The 26,806-nt window shown below is 39.3% G+C and overlaps 1 protein-coding gene across 3 annotated transcripts; it reads right to left on the reverse strand.

Moving 5' to 3' along the window:
* Window positions 1–21,862: 21,862 nt before the first annotated feature.
* Window positions 21,863–26,584, reverse strand: LOC140880904 (T-complex protein 1 subunit eta). 3 transcript variants are annotated; one of them, XM_073285765.1, is made up of 14 exons: window positions 26,506–26,584; window positions 25,781–26,041; window positions 25,333–25,458; window positions 25,044–25,247; window positions 24,533–24,702; window positions 24,301–24,436; window positions 23,821–23,937; window positions 23,533–23,652; window positions 23,347–23,445; window positions 23,145–23,234; window positions 22,824–22,911; window positions 22,590–22,678; window positions 22,412–22,486; window positions 21,863–22,328 (listed from the first exon to the last, which is right to left on the reverse strand). In XM_073285765.1, the coding sequence occupies exons 1-14, from the start codon at window positions 26,518–26,520 to the stop codon at window positions 22,227–22,229; spliced, it is 1,692 nt and encodes a 563-aa protein (XP_073141866.1). In that variant the 5' UTR covers window positions 26,521–26,584; the 3' UTR covers window positions 21,863–22,226. The 3 variants fall into 3 exon arrangements, with proteins under 3 accessions (XP_073141866.1, XP_073141867.1, XP_073141868.1); XM_073285766.1 differs by lacking the exon at window positions 26,506–26,584 and adding an exon at window positions 26,265–26,465; XM_073285767.1 differs by lacking the exon at window positions 26,506–26,584 and adding an exon at window positions 26,167–26,463.
* Window positions 26,585–26,806: the final 222 nt, after the last annotated feature.

Raw genomic sequence — 26,806 nt, forward strand, 5'->3', positions numbered from 1 at the left:
AACTTGTTGTGGATGAAATCTTGCATCTTGTAGGTCCACTTTTTTTTTCCTGATCTATAAGATCTGCTCTTTTGTTTGGACAAAAATGTCCTTGGTTTTCAAGAACTCCTCAACCTTTTATTATAGGGATTATTTATGAATTTCTTCCTCTTAAATCCCTATGATTTATTCTCAATGACTGTTGGGAGATCGTTTTCTCTACAACATAGAGGAGTATGTTTATTAATACCCCTTATATTTTTGTAGTTCTTTTGTAATGCTGTCATGTGGCACCATTCTGCCAATTTTCCTTCAAGAAAAGAGGATTGTCTTGCCAAAGTGTCTGGATTACCTGGAATGTATTCTTTTATAAACATTTCTCTCCAGGGACTTGGCATTTTGCGAAAAATAGCTGAATTGCTACATTTTCTTCGACTCCCGAATTCCATCTGTATTTAGTAAATAAAATAATGTATTCATATACTAAACAGATATCGTGCAACTCGAGACTATACAGAGCTTGATTATATCTTCATTTCTTCTTTGTATCTTGATTATTGAAGTAGTTCACTCCTATAAATTGTGCTTTAAATAGGGTGGTCATTCTTCCTCCAATCTCGCTTAGGGATTCTCCTGCTAAGACTGATTCCTTAGTCTCAAAAATTTTTATTTCCCAAGCTATCTTAACCGATCTCATTAGACTCATTTCTAGAAGTTTAATCCTTCTTTATTGAGATCTAAAGTACCTGCTGTGATTCTCATAACTGACGTCCAATCATCTATGAGTTCTTCTGTGTTTTGAAGTCCAGAACATCGAGATTTAACATAACCCCATAAAGATGTATCGGATATAAAACAGTTTTTCCATAATGAGTTTGGTGGAGTGAGATTTTATTCCTTCTCGACCTAGTTCTTGCTGGATGCGAATTTTTTCCAACGTAGAATTCACTAGGTGGTTCTTTTGTTTTAACCACATATCTTGGATGATTCCCTGTAGGTTGTTCCCCTTCAGGAAAATTCATCTTTAGATCTACTACTCGAAGATTTGCAAATGAATCTGCAAGATCTTGTAGATCCTCGAGACCTAATATTTCTAAAGTAGTCATCAGATAGTGTTTTTCTCTGATACTGCTTTTATAAGATTGATCATCATTTTTTCATCAGTTAAAGGTTTTTGTACCATTTTGGTTTTACCATTCTGATGTAACAAAGGCTCAGTACCAAACGAGAGTTGTAAGCTTCCTCCTATATTACCTTTTCTAGAACCAGAGATTTGTTCTAGATTTTGGATTTTTTTTTTTAAGATCCTTTAGAGTTACAAGAATTTATTCTTGTCTCTTAAGAATTTTTTCAATCTGTCGAGGTATTTCATACAGCTGATTGTTGTAATATTGTATCATATTTTGGATTTCTCTAAGATCACCGGAGAGTTTAGAGAAATCTGGGGTAATCTCTAGAAATTGAGAAATAGAAATAATATTTCTTAATCCCTTCAGAGCTTAAAAAATTACCCCGAGCCTTATTTATTAGGATCGGTTGTGGGGAATCTATTTTAAATAGATTTACTTGTTTATAGGATTCCATATAAATGAAATTCATCTGGTTCAAACTATCGTTTGAATTCATTTTTTGTTGAAAATCTCCTCCTCAACAAAATAAGTATGATTTAAAGAATAATATAATGTCTGAATATTTAACCTAAAGCTCTGATATCATATTTGCGGATAATTCTCTATACCAGAGAAGAACATAAAATCCTCATATCAAAGTATAAAATCTTAAGATTTTTAGCACAAATTAGCATCAATCAAGTACAAGAATTAAAAATTTAATTAACCAATTTGGTAGTCCTAGGGAGTAATTGAAAAGAATCTTAAGGGTGGGGAGTTAGGAGAAATAAAAGTTTGGGTTTGGGGATTTATTTACAATTGATTCTTAAATATATAGGCGTGGTCTTTTTTTTTTTAATTCAATATAAGAGATTTTTGAATTTTTAATTCAGTTAAAGGGTCTTAACTTAAGGGTAGTTTGGTCTTTTTATAATTCATATTTATTTTGAAAATAAATAGCATTCATTCCTAATAACTCTCGTCTTCTATCTCCTCTCCGGGTTTCGGACCCTGCTCTCTCTCCTCTCGGGTTCTGACCATTACATCACCAATGTTTTTATTTATTATTACAAAAAAAATATATATATATATATATATATATATATATATATATATATAATTATAAGGCAGTCGAGACCGGTTGAGAAGTAGTGAAAAACGGTCGACACCGGTCGAGATTTTTTCAAAATCAATCAAAATCAACGTACTCGGTCGAGACCATTCGAGAAGAAGTGAAAAGCGATCGACACCAATTGAAATTTCTTCAAAATCAGTGAAAATCAACCTGCTCGGTTGAGATCAGTCGATATAAATTAAAAATCGATCGAAACCGGTCGAAAATCAGTCTATGCGAACCAAAAAAATTCGAAAATCAGTTCATATGAATTAGAAATAACTCCATATGAACTGAAAATCAATGATGATCGGTCTCTTCACGATTTCGCTTAAAAAATATTCAACAAAAAAACTGAGAAATGAGCAGAACAATGGCAAGAAAAAATGCAGAAATATGAGGAAGGAGAAAGAGGAAAGAAAAAAAACGCAAAGAAGAAGAAAGAAGCAGAGGGAGGAGAGAGAAAAACACATATCTAGACTCTATCTAATATTTTAAATGAAAGGCACTATAGTCTTTTGGTCAAAGGTCTATATATTGAATTAAAATCAAGACCGGATCTATATTCTCCATTTTCTAAGAAGAAATACTACCATTTAGGGCTTTTTAGGCCCAATTAATTTTAGTATATTTATTAAATAGTATATCTCAAAAAAAAAAATAGTCCTCAGAAATCTTATTGCTTTTGAATTTAACCCTTGAAATTTTAAATTTTTTTACAATTGAGTCCAAACGTATCCAAAAACATGTCCAATCCGTGTCCTAGCCGTGTCCGACTGGTCAAACTTCAAAAAATTCAATGACACAGTTTTTGTCGTATCTGTATCCGTATCGTATCCGTATCCGTGTCGGATACTTCCAAAAAAAAGTTGTGTCCATGCTACATAGGAAGCAACAACCATCACCAGAGAATATTTCAGTCTTTACACACAGGCAATGGATGCTCTTTAGCGAGAGTATAAAAGATCAAGCTTACCAGCATGACTGCCATTATCAGATGCGAATTTCTGCGCGAGGGAGAGTGAGATTCAACTAGAGATCAACTTCGAATCAAGTCAAGGGTTTAGGAAATGATAGATTAATAAATTATATGGGACCCCTCATGTTTGAAGAATTTGAATTTTGAACTCCAGAAAAAAAACAAAAATTATTTATTTGATATATAATTATATTATTATATTGTTAAACTTTTCCCAAGTTGAATGTGAACCAAATTCTTTTTTTTTTCAAGAGAAAACAATTGAGATTTCAATACAAAATGTCAGAGTGTACAAAAGACATGCCTTTATCTTTAGTTACAAAAAAACTCGTTGTTATGAGACAAAAGTCACTACACTCCAGATTATGCCAACACTGAAGAATTTGTTGTGTAAGGAAATGTGCGACTGTGTTAGCAACACGTGTACTGTGACTTCCCGTATTTTTAAACATTTTCAAGAGTAAAGATGCGGAAAAGCGTGGGGAAATTTTTCAAATAAATTGTGCAGGGCATGCATCGAACTAGCAAGTTTAACAACTCGTGATTGGAATTAAAATCTAAGAAATAACATTTTAAAAAAATCTAATGACTCTAATGTGCATAAAATATTTGAAAAAAAGTATGCAACCCAACCGTCAATGACCGGTACTCATACGAGCACGTCGAATCTACTACTTACATGGGAAACTGGAATCGATATTTAAAATCTTAAGAAAATAAACGAAACGTGAGCTTCGATAAAATAAATGTAGTGCGGAAAATACCTTTTCAAAACATTCATGATACGAAGCATAAGCTATCGTAAAGAATTAACAACGTAAATGATAAAATTTTAAAATCAATAAAATTTATCGTCATGAGACCGTCATTGAAAATACTAAAACTAAATTTGTCTTTAACGCTGACTCTTAACGGTCATGCATCAAAATAATTTAATAATAAAAGAACAATAAACATATGAAAAACTTCTTGTTTTAAACGTCAGAGATTCGAAAAACTGTTGTGTCATGCAATGTCTTCGCCTCTTGGACTCTTCAGTCTTTCTACCAAGATTTTTAATTCATTACATTTCAAATCCAACTGCACTAATCAAGTATAGTGAGTCTAAAGACTCGATAAGCATATACATACATATATCATATATGAAACATAAAAGTTAATGCAATGGCATAACATTAACATAACATAAAATTTATCATTTAGGGTTGATGAGATATGTGTACTGTGGCAATCATCATAAGAGCACATCATTGGTTCCCGTGATCACGGTCGTTGTACAACAAGCATATGGCTTCCCTATTAAACTTTCATTCTTTGGAAAGACACCTCCGGAGCTCATCCCGAAGTACTAGTCATGTATTGCCACCACAAAACACATACGACATCAAAAATCTTTTTCATGCATCATCATAACATCATCGTCATCATAAACTTTGTAAACTTCATCATAACATCGTCGTAACATTTTCTTCATAAACTTTCTCATAACTTCACCATACACATCATAAAAAATTTGCATCATAAACTTCTTATCGTTCATGAAACATATGTAAAAACATCTTAAAATCATCATGTCATCATAAATTTTGAAAAAAAAACCTGAAACTTGAGGCTAACATGTCATGCTCTTAAAAAAATCCTTTCATGCTTGAAATTGTAAGGAAATAATAGTTGCACATAAATAGTTTGAGGTGTTGTCACAAGGTGTTGACAACACCTACTATAACACCTTGAGTAATTTGCAGCGGAATATAAGTTAAGCGTGTATAAAATAAATAAGCAACCAAATAAATAGACTCAATTGAATTAAGCAAGAGTATAAATACTCTTGCAGCGCCTCAGGGAAAAACTTCACTAGAAAACTTTCACAGAGTGTTACAAACCCTAATACTAGTGACTATTGTAAAAATCAATTTCTCAAGACAAGTGAGAAAATAAATAATAAAGTTTCTCCTAAAAAGCATTCTATATGAAATAGAATAATGAAAAAAACAAAATAAGGAGAAAAACTCTTGAAGCCAAAACACGTGAGTAGCACACTTCTTCGATCAACAATCTCCGAATTGTTCTTCACGGCTTCAAGCACTATGTTCAACCGTCAAGCTTCAGCAGTTCTATGAAGTATTCTTTTTACTTGTTAAAACTCGCGGTATCTCAATGATTGATGCCTTCCTTGTAGGCGTATGTCATCAATAAATAGAGCAAGAGTCCTTCTTTAGAATGTTTCCTTGTAGGCGCAGGACTCTAGATCTTGATCAAGGCAAATCTGCACAATAAAGAATTAAATCAATAGATATTAGATAACATAATATTCTGATAACTTTACTTAAATCAAGTTATTCAAGGAATTAAATAACTTCATGTCCAAGAAAGGCAAAAGATAATTAATAAAATCTTTTTCAAAATAGGATGATTTTAAGGAATAAAATATTCCTTTCAATCTTCCCCTTTTTGCCTTTCTGGACAAAACACAACTAAACTCCCCCTTAATCAAAACTCCCCCTGAATAGATTCTCCTCCTAAGTATAAGCAGAGGTGTTGTCACAAGATGTTAGCAACATCTAGCTATGACATCTCAAAATTAATACGAAACATCAGTGATACACAAAAAGGTTTTGATTCGGGACAGAGCAAAAACAGAGCAATTAAAAACTTAACCTAAGAGAAACAAATAAACTAGGAAAGCCAAAAACTAAAAATTAGAAAACCAAACACTAAAAATTAGAATTGATTGCTCTTGGAAGCCTCATCACTGTCTTCTCTCCCTTTTTGTTCAGAAGGGCCAGCTCCCCTTAAAAGAGACTCATAGTGAGCTTTTAACCCTTTGTAATATGCAAGGTCAGCCTGAGCTTGTGCAATCTTCTGGTCAGCATGCACCAATTGAGCTTGAATAAATGTTGAATCAACCGCTTGAGCAGCAGAAGGGGGCACAAAAATAGTAGTGGCAAAAGGGGTGTTGGCCACACCTGCCACAACACCTGCGGCAACATCTGACTCAGACCAAGGAAGATCAATTGTTCTGTTTCCTTTGAGTAGAGCAGGTGCAATATTCATCAATTCCCCAGGCTCAGTAAGTACTTCATCATTATCATTCTCAATTTCTTGAGACAACAGCATAGAATAGATCAAAGATGGATAAGGAAGCTTCAAGGTAGGTTGAGCACAATCTGCAAATCCCATTACAGTGTCAAAAACAAGTCTTCCATAGTTGAAACTTGCGCCTGTGCCAATGGCATAAAGGACAGGAGTCTGGTGCTTTGTCACAACTGTAGAATTTCCGGAGGGAGTCCATGTCTTCACAGCAGTCTTGTGGAGAACAGAGTAGAAAGATGTGAGCTTGGCAGCCTGCAACTTCTTAGGACGGGAGGGAAAAATAGTGACTTGACCACCTGTAATGACCGAGGTCATCTCATCCAGAGAAGGAAGTGCAGCATCATCAACAGTCAGAGTATGAAGGAAACCATTTATCATGGCAGGACTAAATGCAAAAATCTGTCCTCGCACATACACCTTTCCATACTTGACAAATCTTGGATCCTTCACGGCTTCAGTGAGATTGCAGTAGAATTCTCGAACAATTTCCCTGCAATATGGACCAGCAGTAGAGACAGCGGCCAGTAGATTTCTCACTTCAAAGAATCTGACCAAGTTTTGAGCTTCATAGCTCTCGACATCAATGTTTTGCTCCTCCAGGAATTCACGATCAGAGTACTGATCCCAACAGTCAGCAATCTTCTTGGAATAAAAAGCAGAGGAATAGGAGAAATTTACCCGGTACTCTTCTCCTAAGGTGTTGTCCAGGGTGTCAGCAACACCTTCCTCAGCACCTTCTGTTTCTTCTTCTTCAGAGTCACCAGAATCTGACTCGTCTTCCAACTCATCCTCAGCATCTGAATCCTCACTTGAAGTAGAGCTGGAACTCTCAGAAGGTTTAGGGCGATTGTCAGCAAACTCCTGAAGCATCTCTTCATCAGGTTTATCATCCGATTCCTGAACAGGGATAGTAGGAGAGGATATAGGCTTTTTGGCGTGGGCCTTTTTCATCTTAGCCATGAACTGGGCTATGGAAATCTCCTCATCATCAGATGGCACAAGAGGAGCAGTAGAAGATGGTCCCTCAGAAACTTGAATAGAAGCAGGAGCTACGTGTTCAGCAGGAACAGATGGAGTCTCTGATTCAGTGGATTCACTGTCAGAGGATGAACTTCCTTTAGATTTTTCTTCAGATTCAAATGGGACGGGGATGGTTTGAACTGAGGGTTCCGTTTCACTTGCTTTTCCCTCTTTCGATGCACCAGTTTGTAATCTTCATCATCACTTGCATCTCCTGAAGAAAACTCTGTATCTAGCATAGAAGGCCTTGATGATTGACCCTTTCCACGGAAACGCTTTGAGGCAGTGTAATCTGGATTATATCCAGCTTGTCTCTTCGATCGTCGGGTCAGGGGTTTCGATGGAAACACCCTGTTCAGCACACTTAAGTCCGGCATATTTTCCACGTCGATGGCATTACCAGGCTCTCCTGGAGCGATGGAGTCCAGAGGCACTGGTTCCTCAGCAACCGGAACAATAGCTTGTTCAACCACGGGGTGTGGTGATGTAGGTGTTGTGACACCTTCCGCAGCATCTTTATTGTAACCTATTTCCGAACGAATATCTTGGGGGATCAAAACCCTTTCCTGCCATGAAATTACGTGAGGATAGAGAAAAGAAGCAGGACACAATAACACAGAGAGGATGAGGGAATGCGAGATGAAAATAGAGAGAAAAAGTGTTCCCAAAATAAGATAAAATCCCAGATAAATAAACCCTCAAACCTTTCCTATTCTAACTTGGATTCTGAGTAGGCCCCAACGGTAACAATGACCCTAACGGTAACAAAGTGAGAAACGGTAACAAATCTCTTTTAAATTAGGCAATAAATCCCATTGATTTCCTCCGATAATCTTGGCCAAATATTTCACCAAATATTTCCAATTTTAACTCCTCATCAGATTTTAACACCACTGAAACAAAGTCCAATCACTTTTAAATTCAAAAATTCAGAGGATAGGGCACAATTCAAAATTTTTGTTAGATCGGAATTTGTAACCTTTCAGCCAAAGATATTCACAAAATAAAATATGAATGTCCTAATTATGTCTAAAACAGAATGTGACATAAAATTAAAATGCACTTAGATGCGCAAATATATGTTGACAAATGAGGTGTTATCCACGATGTTGGCAACATCTCCCAGCAACACTTCAGGATTCAAAAAATTTTAATTTCCTATATCATTATTATTGCAGAAGTGGTAGCCTTCACACTAAAAGAACGATCTTCAAATGGACCCCTCTAGGTAGATTTTTCCATTTGCTTCTGACTATCAATCAAATTTGATGATTGACTTATTTCTTTTAACCATTTTGTTATTTTGAGTTTCTGAATTTGCGAAATCACTTTTCACTTGGGACAGGATCATGGAATACACAAACATCCCTCCACTACTTTGTGATTTAGTCAGAACTCTTTATCAATTAATCCTCATTAAACTGTAAAATAATTTGCAAAGAATCCTGAGTGAAAACTGTTCAATGATTACAAAGTATCAAACACTTCACAAAACAGAGTGAATGCATGAATGCAGAGATGTCTAAGATCCTAAAAATGCACATGCATGAAAAGGTGTTGTCACAGGGTGTTGGCAACACTCCTGACAACATCTCGATCATGTCTATAATGCACACATACTGAGAGATTTTCTTAGGCTGGAAAATCTCTCAAAATCCAAAGCTTTTGTGAAAATATCAGCTAATTGGTTATTAGTTTCAACAAACTCAATTAAGATCATGCTTTTCTCGACCAAATCTCGAATGAAGTGATGTCTAATGTCAATGTGTTTGGTTCGAGAGTGTTGTACTGGATTTTTGGATATATCAATGGCACTAGAATTATCACAGTACACAATAGGAGTATCACTCTTAACACCATAATCATTTAGCATTTGATTCATCCATAGGAGTTGAGAGCAACAGCTACCTACAGCAACATATTCAGACTCGGCAGTAGACAAAGAGACACAATTTTGTTTCTTGTTGTACCATGACACTAAATTATTTCCCAAATAAAAACATCCTCCCGAAGTGCTCTTTCTCTCATCTAAATCCCCAGCCCAATCAGCATCACTAAATCCTACCAAATTCGAATTGGTTTCTTTAGTGTACCACAAACCCAAATTTATGGTTCCTGCCACATATTTCAGTATACGTTTAACGGCCTTTAGGTGAGTAATTTTTGGGTTAGACTGGTATCTAGCACATAGACAAACACTATACATGATATCAGGTCTAGTAGCACTTAAATATAAAAGACTACCAATCATGCTTCTGTAGAGGGTGTTGTCAACACCTTCGGCAACATCCTCTCTTGACAGCTTTTCATTAGACCCCATAGGTGTGCGCATGTGTTTAGTGTTATCATTCAGAAACTTTTTCACCAGATTTTTAGCATACTTGCTTTGACTCAAGAATATACCATCATGCATTTGTTTTACTTGTAATCCCAAAAAGTAAGTTAACTCACCAACCATTCTCATCTCGAATGTAGAGCACATGCACTTCACAAAATCATCAACAAGTTTATCATTTGAAGCACAAAAAATTATGTCATCCACATAAATTTGGCAAATTAAGATATTACCTTGAGACTTTTGCACAAATAAAGTCTTATCCACTTCAACTCTTTTGAACCCAATATTCAGCAAGTACTCGGTGAGTCTCCCATACCATGCACGTGGTGCTTGCTTCAATCCATACAATGCCTTTTTCAACTTATACACATAATCAAGATGATTTGGATCCTCAAACCCTTTAGGTTGTTTCACATAGACTTCTTCATTCAGGATCCCATTCAAAAAGGCACTTTTTACATCAATTTGAAAAAGTTTCATATCCATGTTACATGAAATAGCAAGCAAAAGTCGGACAGACTCAATGCGGGCTACAGGAGCAAAGTTTTCATCAAAATCCACCCCTTCAACCTGTGTATACCCTTGAGCTACCAACCTAGCTTTATTTCTTATGATGTTTCCCGACTCATCAGTTTTATTCTTGAAAATCCATTTAGTTCCTATGACATTACCATGAGCAGGACACGGTACCAAGTACCAAACATCATTCCTCACAAATTGTTCTAACTCTTCATGCATAGCATTGACCCAAAAATCATCTTTTAAAGTTTTTTCAACCCTTTTTGGTTCAATGTTTGACACGAAACAAGAGAATCTTACCTGAGAATATGTAGAACTCATGCACAGTAGACCTGCCATCTTTCGATAATCAACTTTTTCTTTCATTCGAGTTTGCACGTCTCCATACACATCTCCAATTACCTGTGAGATTGGGTGATTCTTCTGAATTCTGCTTGGAATATTCTTTCCAGCTTCGTTTACCTCACTGCTTTCATCAGTATTCTCATCAGTAGGCTTTTCAACTTTTGAATCTGGATTTTCTGATTTCTGTATTTGCATTCGGTACTTAAGATCTATTTTCGAGGACGAAATATCTTAAGTGGGGGAGAATGTAGTAGCCCGTACCATAATTGAGTAATTAAAGGATTTATGCTAATTAATTGAATTGGGTATTGGACGGATCGGAAGCTCCGAAGGCACGATCGGAAGCTCCGAACAGGATCGGAAGCTCCGAACAGGATCGGAAGCTCCGATGAGCGATCGGAGGCACCGATGTTATTACGTCAGGCATGACGTGTGGTTGGATCGGAAGCTCCGATCAGGACCGGAGGCTCCGATCACCCCTATCCGGAGTCAACAAGTGATATTTTGACACGTGGCAGATCAGGATCTTCGGAAGCTCCGATGGCAGGATCGGACGTTCCGATCGAGGTTCGGACGTTCCGATCGAGGATCGGAAGTTCCGATCGTTGTCTATAAATAGAGGGCCGAGGCTTTATTTCCAATTGCCAATTCCGAGTATTTCCCTCTCCTTTCTAGTCTATTCGAGTTGTTCTAGCCTTCCTAGGCTTGACCCGGCGGTCGGCGAGGCGTTCGAAAGTCGTAGCAGAGTTGTGCCCAAGTTCTGGAGGCATCGACATCAAAGGGCTAACGACGGACGAAGGTATAGCTTTTGCTTCCTATAAATATTTAGGAGTATGCAATAGCTTAGTTAAGGCTTTTAGAGCGCTATAATGATAGTAGTATCATTTGGCAGTGTAGAGCAGACTATAGGCGTGGACCTAGAGTTGGTAGAGCTTGCACTGATTTGAGGTACGAAAGTACTGTTCGAGATATCCTGACTGAGTATGCATGTATTATGTGACTGCATGGTTTATATGTCATTGATTTATGCTGCATTCATTTGCATACTGAGCTATCTCCTTCGAGATGTCTGTTAGTAGGGTTGTACCCTATCCTGTTAGTGGATGGACTTCCATGGCTTTGGGTCCGGTAAATCCACTGGTATTTGGTATGGGAGCCACCTCCTGAAGCGACGGCACAGCGTGCTACATACAGGGCCCGGTCTGTCACTGTTATCTGATCCTTGACCTCGAGTTTATAGGGAGTTCACTTTGCATGCATGTATACTCATACTCTCGTACTGAGCGTTTTATGCTCACGTCTCGTACTCTGTGTTTCTGGACACCCTATTCCATGGGGCAGGTTTGCGATTGGACGAGGCGGGTAAATCCAAGAGGGGCTAGGCAGTGGTTGGCCAGCTGGAGCTTCGTCTAGGTTTTATTTCTGTTGTTTTGGGTTGATACAGCTATTCGATTTGGTTGTATAATATTCGGATAAATTATAGATTCCTTTACTTGGGGTTGTAAACTATTTATGGTTTCCGCAATTTTATTCTGATATCTGTTTAATTAAGTTAATTGCATGCCTAAGTTCTGTTTAGTAGGTGATCCGGGTAAGGGTCACTACATTTATGGTATCAAAGCATGCATAGTATTCTTGGGATTTAGACTCTGCATAAGGTAACCGTGAGGTATTTTTGTAGATGGCAGATCGTGACGACCGGAGTTCTCATGGCAGTATTGGTGGGCGTTGGGGTGATGCCGACCGGGAGCCTCGTCGAGAACGGCGTCATCGTCATCATGACGACGAACGTTTCACTGTGCGTCGATTCTTAGCTATGGGTCCTATGCCCTTAGTTGGAGGTGAGTCTCCGGAGGATGCGGAGAACTGGTTAGACCGCATGGAGACGACTTTTCAGACTTTCCAATGCACCGAGGAGCAGAAGATGGAGACCCTGGGTTATCTTCTGGATGGGCGTGCGCGCAGGTGGTGGAGGTTTACTTCTGCACCTTTTGTTGTGGCGAGAGGAGTGGCCACCTGGGCCGAGTTCCGCACAGCTTTCCAAAAGCGGTATTTTCCTCCTGCACTCCGTCATTCGAAGGCAGGCGAGCTACTGAGTCTGCGACAGGGAGCCATGTCTATCAATGAGTATCAGCAGAGGTTCTTTGATCTGTTATCCTATTGTCCCGAGATTGCTGATAGCTCAGAGATGAAGTATAATCTGTTCCTTCAGGGCCTTAACCCTGAGATCCATGACCGTGTGGCGGTTGGCGACGACATGTCCTACGAGGGTTTGGTGAGCCGTTGTCACCAGGCGAAGGACAGCATTCGGCGAAACAGGTCTTTCCCTCAGTCGAGGCCTGCTAGTTCTTTGGGTCCCCGTGCCCAAACTTTCAAGAAGTCTGGATCTTCTTCTTCCTCTGGTTCTGGAGGTGTTGTTCGTTTCGGTAAGAAGGACAAGTGTGATCACTGTGGGAAGAACCATCCATCCGACAAGTGCCGCAGAGCTTCTGGAGCTTGTTTCCGTTGTGGAGAGACTGGTCATATCCGGAGGGATTGTCCACAGTCTGGGGGAGGCGGTTCTGGATCTGGTTCAGGATCGGGTTCTCAGGCCACCGTTCAGCAGAGGTCGCAGGGACAGTCTGCTGGGAGTTCTCATTTGAGGCCACGAGCTTCTGGCCAGGTGTTTGCCCTTAGACATGATCAGGCTGTGGAGGAGAATGAGAAAGTCATCGCAGGTACATTTCTGCTTTATGGTATACCTGCTCTTGTACTTATTGACACTGGTGCATCTCATTCCTTCATTTCTGCACGTTTTGTTAAGAGGCATAAGTTACCATGCATTGCACTAGACGTAGTGATGTCTGTTTCTACTCCGACGGGCCAATCTGCTTTGGCTAAGCGTCTAGTGATGGGTTGCCCTTTAGAGTTCGAAGGGAACATTCTGTTAGCGAATCTCATGGTCCTGGCGATGGACGATTTTGATTGCATTCTGGGAATAGATGTGTTGACTACCTATCGAGCTTTGGTGAGGGAGCGCGACCCCCGATGCCTTTGGTATCAGCTTTGAGAGCCTGTCGAGCTCTGGAGTCTGGCGGGGAAGGCTACCTTATCTATGCAGTTGATTTGTCCGCTGAGAGTATTGGGTTAGAGAGCATTCCTGTTGTGGATGAATTTCCAGATGTATTTCCTGATGAGATTTCGGGTTTTCCTCCTGCTAGGGAAGTCGAGTTTGGCATAGAGTTGATGCCGGGTACTTTGCCTATTTCTAGAGCACCGTATCGTCTGGCTCCGTCAGAGATGCGTGAGTTAAAGAATCAGCTACAGGATCTTTTGGACAAGGGGTACATTCGTCCTAGTGTGTCTCCTTGGGGAGCTCCTGTTCTCTTCGTGAAGAAGAAGGATGGGTCCATGCGGCTGTGCATTGACTATCAGCAGCTGAATTGAGTCACTGTGAAGAACAAGTATCCGTTGCCTCGTATTGATGACTTGTTTGATCAGCTGCAGGGCACGTCAGTTTACTCCAAGATTGACTTGAGATCTGGGTATCATCAGTTGAGAGTCCGTGATCAGGACGTAGCCAAGACTGCATTCCGTACTCGCTATGGGCATTACGAGTTCCTAGTGATGCCATTTGGTTTGACTAATGCGCCGGCTATATTCATGGATCTGATGAACCGTGTTTTCAGGGAGTATTTGGACAAGTTTGTCGTGGTCTTCATTGATGACATCTTGGTGTATTCGTTTAATACGGAAGAGCATGTTTCTCATTTGCGGTTGGTACTGCAGACTCTTCGGGATGAGCAGTTGTACGCCAAGCTGAGCAAGTGTGAGTTTTGGATAGATCGAGTGGTCTTTCTTGGCCATATCATATCCAAGGAGGGGATTTCTGTTGATCCAAGCAAGATTGAAGCGGTACTTAATTGGTCGCGTCCGACGACAGTTGCTGAGATCCGTAGTTTTCTGGGTCTAGCAGGGTATTATCGTCGCTTCATTATGAACTTCTCTCAATTAGCTCGACCTTTGACGCAGCCGCAAGGGTGTGGATTTTGAGTGGTCCTCCGAGTGTGAGGAGAATTTCTGTGAGCTTCGACGGCGGTTGACTTCTGCGCCGGTGTTGGCATTACCGTCAGGATCTGGAGGATATGTGGTATACACTGATGCTTCTCTTCAGGGGTTAGGTTGTGTTCTGACTCAGAATGGGCATGTGATCGCATACTCTTCTAGACAGCTGAAGCTTCACGAGGACAACTATTCAGTCCATGATTTGGAGTTAGCAGCCATTGTGTTCGCTTTGAAGATCTGGCGTCATTATCTGTATGGCGAGAAATTTGATATCTTCACTGACCATAAGAGTCTCAAGTATTTTTTCACTCAGGCGGAGTTGAACATGAGGCAGAGACGTTGGATGGACTTGCTTAAGGACTATGATTGCGAGATAAAGTACCATCCGGGAGCTGCTAATCTCACCGCTGACGCCTTGAGTCGCAAGGTGCGACTATCCGCACTTCAGACTTGTTCGATGTCTAGTGCGATCGGTGACTGTTGTACTTTGAGATATACCTTCAAGCATAAGAAAGGTATGCAGAGTATCCAGATGTTTGCGATATTATCTGAGCCATCTTTGTATTCGCGGATCCGAGATGCTCAGATGTCTGATTCGAAGACCCAGCGTTTAGCTCGTCTAGCTAACGAGGGTAGCTCATCTGGATTTCATTATCAGTCAGATGGCTTTCTGTGTTTGACTGGTAGGCTTGTGATTCCGCAGGATGAAGAGTTGCGAGAGGAGATTTTGTCTCAGGCGCATCGCACTAAGTTGAGTATTCATCCTGGTAGCAACAAGATGTACAAGGATCTACGTACTCGTTTCTGGTGGAAGGAAATGAAACGCAGTGTTTATCAGTTTGCTTCGAGATGTTTGGTGTGTCAACAGGTCAAGGCAGAGCACCGACGACCTGGAGGATTGCTTCACAGTCTGCCTATTCCTGAATGGAAATGGGAGTTTATCACTATGGACTTTGTGACCCATTTGTCGGTATCCCGAAGAACTGTGATGCTATCTGGGTTGTGGTGGACCGACTCACCAAGTCAGCGCATTTCATTGCCTATAGCCGAGAGTACTCTGTGGATCGCATGGCACGGATGTACATTCAGGAGATCGTTCGACTTCATGAAGTGCCTGTGAGCATTGTCAGCGATCGGGACCCCAGGTTTACTTCTAGATTCTGGGGGAGTGTTCAGCGTGCGATGGGTACTACTCTCAGTTTGAGTACAGCCTATCATCCGGAGACTGATGGTCAGTCGGAGCGCACTATCCGTACCTTGGAGGATATGCTTAGAGCGTGCGTCATGAATTTTGGTTCAGCCTGGCAGGATCATTTGCCATTGATCGAGTTCGCGTACAACAACAGCTATCATACTAGTATTGGGATGGCACCTTTTGAGGCGTTGTACGGGCGACGTTGTCGTACTTCACTCTTCTGGGAAGAAGTGGGGGAGAGACAGGCTGAGGGACCGGAGCTTATCCAGCAGGCGGTATACATTGTCGATCAGATCAAGAAACGGATTAAGACTGCACAGGATCGTCAGGCCAGCTATGCTAATATCAAGCGTAGGCCTTTGCAGTTCGATGTCGGGAAGAAAGTGTTTCTGAGAGTGTCACCTTTCCGCAAGATTCTCAGATTTGGCCTTAAGGGCAAGTTGTCTCCCAGGTTTATCGGTCCGTTTGAGATCTTGGAGAGCATTGGCGATTTGGCTTATCGGCTAGCTTTGCCACCGCACCTATCCAGTATTCACGACGTGTTTCACGTATCTCTGTTGCGCCGGTATGTGGCGGATGAATCTCATATTCTGCAGCGGTCTGAGGTTCAGGTAGACAAGGATTTGACTTATGTTGAGAAACTTCTTCGTATCCTGGATTATAAGGATAAGGTCTTACGGAACAAAGTCATTCCTTTGGTTTTAGTTCAGTGGCAGCGCAGAGGCACTGAGGAAGCTACTTGGGAGCTTGAGGACAGGATGCGTAAAGACCATCCTGAGTTGTTTTGATTTCATTCTTTAAGTTGTATTCAGTTGCAAACTCTGTAAACGTTTGATTTGAATAAAGAATGTTTCTGATTTCTATATTTGCATTCGATACTTAAGATCTATTTTCGAGGACGAAATATCTTAAGTGGGGGAGAATGTAGTAGCCCGTACCCTAATTGAGTAATTAAAGGATTTATGCTAATTAATTGAATTGGGTATTGGACGGATCGGAAGCTCCGAAGGCACGATCGAAAGCTCCGAACAGGATCGGAAGCTCCGATGAGCGATCGGAGGCACCGATGTTATTACGTCAGGCATGACGTGTGGTTGGATCGGAAGCTCCGATCAGGACCGAAGGCTCCGATCACCCCTATCCGGAGTCAACAAGTGATATTTTGACACGTGGCAGATCAGGATCTTTGGAAGCTCCGATGGCAGGATCGGACGTTCCGATCGAGGTTCGGACGTTCCGATCGAGGATCGGAAGTTCCGATCGTTGTCTATAAATAGAGGGCCGAGGCTTCATTTCCAATTGCCAATTCCGAGTATTTCCCTCTCCTTTCTAGTCTATTCGAGTTGTTCTAGCCTTCCTAGGCTTGACCCGGCGGTCGGCGAGGCGTTCGAAAGTCGTAGCAGAGTTGTGCCCAAGTTCTGGAGGCATCGACATCAAAGGGCTAACGACGGACGAAGGTATAGCTTTTGCTTCCTATAAATATTTAGGAGTATGCAATAGCTTAGTTAAGGCTTTTAGAGCGCTATAATGATAGTAGTATCATTTGGCAGTGTAGAGCAGACTATAGGCGTGGACCTAGAGTTGGTAGAGCTTGCACTGATTTGAGGTACGAAAGTACTGTTCGAGATATCCTGACTGAGTATGCATGTATTATGTGAATGCATGGTTTATATGTCATTGATTTTTGCTGCATTCATTTGCATACTGAGCTATCTCCTTCGAGATGTCTGTTAGTAGGGTTGTACCCTATCCTGTTAGTGGATGGACTTCCATGGCTTTGGGTCCGGTAAATCCACTGGTATTTGGTATGGGAGCCACCTCCTGAAGCGACGGCACAGCGTGCTACATACCAGGACCCGGTCTGTCTCTGTTATCTGATCCTTGACCTCGAGTTTATAGGGAGTTCACTTTGCATGCATGTATACTCATACTCTCGTACTGAGCGTTTTATACTCACGTCTCGTACTCTGTGTTTCTGGACACCCTATTCCATGGGGCAGGTTTGCGATTGGACGAGGCGGGTGAATCCAAGAGGGGCTAGGCAGTGGTTGGCCAGCTGGAGCTTCGTCTAGGTTTTATTTATGTTGTTTTGGGTTGATACAGCTATTCGATTTGGTTGTATAATATTCGGATAAATTACAGATTCCTTTACTTGGGGTTGTAAACTATTTATGGTTTCCGCAGTTTTATTCTGATATCTGTTTAATTAAGTTAATTGCATGCCTAAGTTCTGTTTAGTAGGTGATCCGGGTAAGGGTCACTACATTACTTAAATCAAGTTATTCAAGGAATTAAATAACTTCATGTCCAAGAAAGGCAAAAGATAATTAATAAAATCTTTTTCAAAATAGGATGATTTTAAGGAATAAAATATTCCTTTCAGAAATCATGTGTGCTAATTAAATAAAAAATGAGTACATCATCTTTACATTCTTAAAATTTCATGCTTTCATAATAAACATAACTTTCTTGAGAACAAAATAACATAACTAAACCGATCCATGTGAGTCGTTCTTTTCATTCTCGACATTAAAACTTAAAACTCTTTGCATAAGACATCTTAAAAATACTTAAAACAACTTAAATACCATAAACATGCATTTGGAACTTAAAAAAATGCAACAACTTAACTGGACCATTAAATAGAAATACTGGCTTTTTAAATATCTCCCTCAAATATTTTAGAACTCGGTTACCAAGCCCAACTTTAAATAATTTGCACCAAAAACATGTTTAACTTTAGAATTTAAGTAACACACATCATTTTTAATCGAAAGCTGCATAATGGTCATTTTTCTCTTTAAAAATTCTTAAACCTCGTTCGTAGACTAGTCTCGAATCCTTTTTCACCGGGTTTAAACTCATACCTGAAACACATTAAAATCTAGCTTGCAACCATTAAATATGAGGCAATTTACATAATATTAAATTATTTAACACAATATTTAAACATATATTTTAGCACCTAAAATCTCAACTTTGAAATATAAAATCTCATGCAATATACATGATATGAAATCTTTTTAAACACAACTTTTAAATCATTAACTCAACACATAAAAGCATTTAATAAAAAATAACCTTTAAATCATAAATAAATAAAATAAAATAACTTAAAATTCATTTAAAATTCCTGAACACTCGTGAGTGGATATATGGATTTTTCGGGCATTACATGTACAATGATCGATAGTAATTCCTCGATTAATGAAACAAAATTGCCGAGTGAGAGTAACTATCGGAGCCTCCAATGCAAGAGGTGAGATCTTAGCAATACTATTGATGGCATTAATAGCATCAATTTCTAATATACATGCGGACCAGTGAAAGCGCAAAGCCATTAACACTCCCATGTGAACATCACATAACTCAGCTAAATGAGAAGATAAGGGGAATCATAAAAACGACAAGCGAATCTCGCGCAACAATACCCACACCAAAATACGAAAGATCCGGAATGATAGCAGCATCGACATTAATCGTAACCGTATCAGATGGAGGGGCTCTCCATGTTGACTGTGAAACCCGAATGGGAGAAGAAGATACCACATATTAACATCGATTTTTAATATTTTATTAGTATAATATAATTGTATATCAAATAAATATATTTTGAGTTATAGTTCGAATAGATTAGCTCATCCCAACGATGACCCTTACTTTAGTATCTCAGGTCGGCAAGGTGGAAGATCGGCACAACTCTGTCACCACCGACCCCGGGTCGGCCAGATGGCAGGTCGCCAATGTGGCAGGTCGGTAAAAGTGAGAGGTCGGCTACCACACCAGGTCAGATTAAATCTTGTAGCTGAGCCAAGGGATCACGTTATTGAGCAAATATGGTAGAATATTTTGAACCAAGTTTGAATTCAAGCCGAACCAAATTCCAACCCAAAAAAAAACTTAGCAAAAGGTGGCCAACACTAGGTAGGTAATTTTTGCCTTGGTCCCAACGATGACCCTTACTTTAGTATCTCAGGTCGGCAAGGTGGCAGATCGGCACAACTCTCTCACCACCGACCCCGGGTCGGCCAGATGGAAGGTGTGGCAGGTCGGTAAACGTGAGAGGTCGGCTACCACACCAGGTCATATTAAATCTCGTAGCTGAGCCAAGGGATCACGTTATTGAGCAAATATGGTAAAATATTTTGAACCAAGTTTGAATTCAAGCCGAACCAAATTCCAACCAAAAAAAAAAAAAAAAACTTAGCAAAAGGTGGCCAACACTAGGTAGGCAATTTTTGCCTTGGTCCCAAGGATGACCCTTACTTTAGTATCTCAGGTGGACAAGGTGGCAGATCGGCACAACTCTCTCACCACCGACCCCGAGTCGGCTAGATGGCAGGTCGATAAACGTGAGAGGTTGGCTACCACACCAGGTCAGATTAAATTTCGTAAGAGATCACGTTATTGGTCCGCGACATTCGATGCATCCAGGTCGCGCTCGTACGCTTGCACACAAGTCAAGCCTTTTTCAGTGCAAATCGGGCCTTTGATTTGCACCCTCTGCGCAGGGGTGGGCGAGAGAGAGCCTCTTGACTAATCATTCTTACACCTTCATAAAGTGTAACATATTATAAGCTCACCCATACCATATTTTTTTTCCAATGTGGGACACTCAAATTTTCCACTTAACCATACACTTAACAAGCCCAATTACTTGTCCATATTTTCATTCACATTAAAGCCCAATAGCTTAAAGTCCAACAATAATTATATATAATATAATCATAAAACTAGAGGCTGGAGATCCTTGTTACTAACTACATTATTATGATACCAATCCAATATCTATACGTAGATTTTCGTAAGTTCTGATAACGAGTTTATGATATTTAGGCTTCACATTTACGAAAGTGAGTTCTGTCCGTGCCAGTGGTAGTAAAGTTGTGTGTTGCCACTTCTCATCAGATGGGAATTTCATGACAAGAAGGTAAGTGTCAAGAGTTCAGGAAGTTTGGGGATTCAATTCAAGTAACAAATTTTTTAACTTGGGAAGCTCAAGGAGCATGTTGCTAGTGTTAATTTTCTTGCTTGTGAAAGTAATCTGAAATGACCTAAATTGTTGCATGCAATTTTTTGTTGTACACGGACAGTTTGAAGCCAAAATCTACTCTTGAAGAACACTCGTCACTTGCTACCGATGCTCGCTTCAGTCCAAGCAGGGCACGCCTCGCAGCATCTTCTTTTGACAAAACTGTCAAGAGTCTGGGATGCAGACAATGTTAGTTAATGATTGATGTTACTATACCTTGACAAGTGATCGTGTGTGAAACTCTTCTTATCTATACATAATCATAATCATCCTGTGATTTCTACAAGTTCAATAATTAGATAATGTCACTGGACTTTCATCCCAACAAAGAAGATCTTGGTGAGATAAGATATTGGAGTATTGTGCGACAGTTTTCAAGGTAAAAATAAATTAATAAAATCGAACTTGTAGAGTAAAATGTTGTATCAATACTGGATGCAGAGACTCAGGTTTGCCGACATTCACTAAAGGTTCGTTTTTTTGTAAATGACATAAATTCACCATGAATTGAAGCAGCATACACCATATCATATGGGACAAATGCCATGCCCCCAAGATCGATGTTTCTGAACGAAGGGTTTGTTTTTATGTTCAGTCAATGGAGCTTTGGAACATGTCTGAAAACAAGGCCATGACTCTCTCTGCGCATGAAGGATTGATCGCGTCGTTGGCCGTATCAACCGTTGCATCTGCTAGTCACCACAAAATCGTCAAATTATGTAAGTCGTCCATAGATTGTTGTATTCCAGGGGCATAGTTTGAATCAAAGTTTCTCACCGGTGTCAATGTTCTAATTTGATCATGGGAACTTTTATGCAGTTTCATGCAAACTCAGAATTAGGAACTTACAATGTTAGTTTTTTCTAAAGTTTATGGTGTCAGTTCTTTGGACAACCAAATCAGTAACCAATTGAATGGATTTTGGGTTTGCTTTTGATCGTCCTAAATATCAATATAACACGGCATATTAGCATAAACATTTGGAGCAGTTACTTTTTCGATTAACAAATTAACGATTCCATGTGTTCAGAGGATCTCGTATTTTTTGTATGCTCATCTTGAACCCTTACAATTCCCAGTAGTCCAAAAATAATGTCATCAATGTGCTCAAAACATATCCTCGCAATAATACAACATTTCAGAAATAATACTTTGTTTGGTCAAGATACAAGAACCTGAAGTGTATTCTACCATTTCAACTTGAAGTGAGTATTGTTTCAAAGATACATTTCAAAGAAATGAACTCTTTCTTACCAATTAAACACGGTAGCAATTGGAGTGTAAAATCAACCAGGATCAATGGGAAAATTCGAACTGAAATTTAATAAAACAGCACCACAGATGAGATGTATGTGAGAGTCCTAAATTCTCACTCAAGAAATCATATCCCGGTAATCTAAAAAACGAGACCAATCAAAATTCAGCAATCTTGCTTTTAGAGCATAAGACGTACAAAAGCCTATCGTCTCCTCATTCCCCGACCACGACCCCGAAAAGCAGCTCCACCTCGGCCCCTGCCACCCATGGCACTGGCAGCAGCTTCTCCTTGGGCGCTCTCGGACTGCGTTGAAGGATTAAATGGGTAATGAAAGATCATATCGTCCAAGGGACAGGATCAAGTGATAGGTCCAAATTTCAATTTACCTTGGGGTTTTTCACTGTCTCGTCAACACTTAAGATCAAGCAAGCTGCTTCGGTCGCGGCATTTATGGCATTAATCTATGGAATGGCAAAGTCAAGAAAAAATAAGGACCTCTATATATGATGCATATCAAATAGACCATGCCATACCATTTCCCAGATTAAAGAAAGCTTAACATACCTTCACAACTGCTGGTTCCCATACGAAGTTGGCAAAAGAATCAGCTATTCCACCTGTATTGATGTCTACACCATAAGGTCCACCCTCACCTGTTTTACATAAAAAAGCAGCTGTTTAGGGGAAAGAATTAACAGATATAAGTAGTATGCTACTATGTATTTCATTTACCTAACGGGTTAATCAACATGACAATTGAGTTTGGCATGCAGTATTATAAACAGATTAGAAACTAACCAGATGGTAAAGCATGTTTCTGTCTCAGCTTGTTCAGAACATCAGTTGCATCAAAACCAGCATTATCACACAGTTGGCGGGGGATAACCTGGAACAACTATATGATAAGAACAAAGAGATTCTTGAAGTGCAGAGATTTGACATACAAGTATATTATTGTCCTATGCATGCTGCTTTGTCTGATTATCCCATGCCTTGTCGTCACAAGGATTAGCTCAGCTATTCATACTGGTTTATCTTATTATGCTCTTAGTAAGAACCAAACAGAAGCAATCTTATTAGTCATTTGCATTAAATGCATAAATCTTCCAAAATATCTACCTCAAGGGCTTTTGCATATGAATTTATAAAGAGCTGGGACTTTCCAGCGATTGTGCGAGCATGTTGTCTCAAACATCGGCTTATTTCCATCTGCAGACACCAGAAACTTTAAAAAATTAAACCGCAATCGCCTTCAGTCGCAAATGTTTTTCCTCAAGAGAATAAATTAAGGATGTTCTCCAAGGTGGTAGAGAATTCATACATCAACAGCACCCCCACCAGCAACTACAGTTGAGTTTCTCAAAGCCCTTCTAACAATCATAATTGCATCATGCAAACTTCGCTCAGCCTCCTCGATAAACTAAATTATTGAGACTAACAATTAGTGACTGGTGGTTGAATCATGTATAATTAGCAAGGATCAAAATATTCAGAATGATCACAAAACCTGATCTGCTCCACCACGAAGAACAATTGTAGCGGTCTGACCAGATGGGCATCCACTAAATATGTTAAACCGCTCATTTCCAACTTGCCTCTCCTCAAATAGGTCACAAGTTCCCAGAACCTTTTGAACAGGCATAAAATTACTGGTCAGCTGAATTATAAATATCATATAAATTAACATTGAAAGGTGCTTCACATGAAAATGTTATCAAAGTAGATCAATCTAGAGTAGGTAGGCATAACCACTGGTAGTTTAGAATTAATGTGACCAAATGCAAAGAAAAACAACCTCATCAATAACGTTGTTTACGGTTGTCTGCACAGTTCCACCAGTAGCTGCTGCAACCCGCTGCAAATCTTCTTCGGCAACACGACCCGCACAAAATATATCACGATCTGCAAAATACTACATAACAAAAAAACTTTTTAAACTCTTGCTGCATGAGTGCTTGACTAAATAGTACCTTTTCACAAAGTCGTTAATATATGTCAAATTAAAGCAACCACAGAATGGGGAAAAAAAACATGGCGCTAGAATAAAAATTCACAGACAAAAACTAGAAAAAACATCAGAAGATATTTTCCATCATCTAGCAAATAAATCATATATATTTCCACACATATTGTACAAACTCATAATTCTCAAACATACATGTATCATTAAAAAAAACACTCACTCAATTAGTAAGAGATCTAAAAGATGACGATATTACTTACTACCATCATCCTTAAACATAGAATACCGAAAAAAAAAAACATAAACCAATACCTGTGTCCCAAGGTCGCCAATAGCGAGCCGTGACAGAACAATTTTAGCTCCACTCTTCACACACTTATCCAACTTGTCATAGATGATATTCCACTCTGCATCTACAATTGATTGATACTGTAACGGATCTGACAACCTATGAAAGATTTCCCAGTAAATGTGAGCTTTCTCAAAACTTTGGCAAGTGCTTCATAAGAGCTGGATTAAATTCTGAAGATGCAAATTTCCTAACCTTATCTCTGCATTTTCTTTCTCTGATTTTAGCTCCAACTCTATGTTTAGCAAAAGTATCTTGGGATTTACAAATTTCTTTGGTTGTTGCTCAAAACCAGCATACGAAAAAGTCTTCTTGAAGGCAACACCATTCACAAGAAAAGAATCTCTCATTGTACCTCCTGGGACCTGCAGAAGGAAATCAGGAGGAAAACGAAAAATCAATAGTTAAGAGCCAAAAGCAACAGATGGAAAAAAAGCTCTGAAAGTAGAATGCAAACTATTTGGTGATCCTGATTGCCTGTAGCAGCAACACAATTTTATAATTAAACAGTTCGAGCTACATGTCCTCCCATTCAAAATTGTATGGTCGCGAAAAGTTGAAAGACAATCATCATACTCTCTCACACAACATAGTTAACAATGATTCTATTAACCAAATAAACTAAGGGAAAATATTTAAACGAACAGTACTATCCCTAACAACTAACAAGCAAGACGACAAAAATTTAGAGTAAATTAAAAATTACCTTTTTTATTCCTATCATATTTAGCCTGTCATCATTCCCTATGGCAAGGACTGCATCTACCACCATTGTTGAAAAAAATTCCTTTTCACCACCAATGAGCTTAGAGGATAGCGTCGTGGCAGCACATTTGGCCAGTAAACTCTTCTTTTCTCCTAAACTTTTCCCCTCTATGCTAACAGCTAATTCTTTGATCTTCTCAATTGCCTGTTGGAATCCACAAAACACTAGAAATATGTAAGCTGGGTCTATGCCAAAATCAGTTGAGGGAAAACAGATTTCTAATGCTCACCAAGTGAGCAGCTGTGCGGTAACTCCGGATAAGGTTTTGAGAATGAACTCCATCTTCGATAAAAGGCTTGGCTTCCTTCAAAAATTCTCCTGCAAGCAAAACTACTGTGGTGGTCCCATCACCAACCTGCAAAACAGGCATCACATATGCAACAGTGTCCCCTAAGGCAGCCAACTATAGCAATCATGGAAAATAATAACTAAAATCAAACAAGAAAGCTCGAGTTTTATTGTCCACTTTCAAATATTTTTGAATAAATAGCTGTTGAGACAAAACACAGCACCCTCAGTCCAAATAAATTTGTCCTGCCGAAAAGGTTTTGCCCATTCCTTGAAACATTATTAGCGAGTGCCGAAAGGGTTTTGCCCATTCCTTGAAACATTATTAGCGAGGTACAAATACAGTGAAACAGACCACAACCTACAAATATAGAAACAAACTTAAATACCTCGGAATCTTGAGACTTAGCAATATCTACAAGGATCTTTGCAGCTGGATGTATAATATCAAGAAGCTTCATTATGGTAGCTCCATCATTTGAAATGGTGGTGTTCCCTTTCTCATCATGGATCAACTTGTCCATGCCTCTTGGACCAAGAGTGGTCCTCACAACATCAGCAACAGCCATACATGCATTTATGTTGCTTATTAACTGTGGCTTCCCCTGAGATGTATCAGTCCCTTCCTTAAGCAGTATGATTTGGGGTTGCTGTAATTTATCACCATCACCACCAAATAAAATAAGCTTTTAGTGCAATGCAAATGATGAATCGAGAAAACAAAATGATATTTCTTATACAATCACAAAAACAAGCAGGAACTTGGATACTTTACCCCTGTTTACACAATTTTGAAAATATTAAGCCACCGTAATAAAAGTATATATATATATAAATTTAGTATTAGAAATTAAAAATCCTAGAGTAGAAAACCATATTTAAAGAAGAAACTGGAGGGCAGCAGCAGGCGACGGCGAGCAGCGGCGAGTGGTGTTGGGAATTTGGGATGACTGATGATCGATGGACGGAAAAATGGGGGATATAGAACGACGCACTGAGCAGAAATAATTGGGGGAGAATAAAGATTACTATTTAGGGCTTTTTAGGCCCAATTAATTTTTGGATCTTTAAGGCAATTGATGCTTTTAGCGAGAGTATGAAAGATCGAGCTTACCAACATTGCTGTCATTGTGAATTTCTGCGCGAGGGAGAGTGAGCTATCAACTTCGAATCTAATCTAGGTTTATGAAATGAGAGATTCATAAATTATATGAGACCGCTAATATTTTAAAAAAATTGAATTTTGAACCTCAAAATTATTTATTTGACATATAATTTTGCTATTATAAATATTGTATATCAAATAAATATATTTTGATATATTTTGAGTGAGTTGTAATAACAACTTATAAATATGGTAGAATATTTTGAACCAATTTTGAATTCAAGCCTAACCAAATTTCTTTGTACCTTAA

Source organism: Henckelia pumila, chromosome 2, assembly GCF_033568475.1.
Source record: "Henckelia pumila isolate YLH828 chromosome 2, ASM3356847v2, whole genome shotgun sequence".
Classification (NCBI taxonomy): Eukaryota; Viridiplantae; Streptophyta; class Magnoliopsida; order Lamiales; family Gesneriaceae; genus Henckelia; species Henckelia pumila.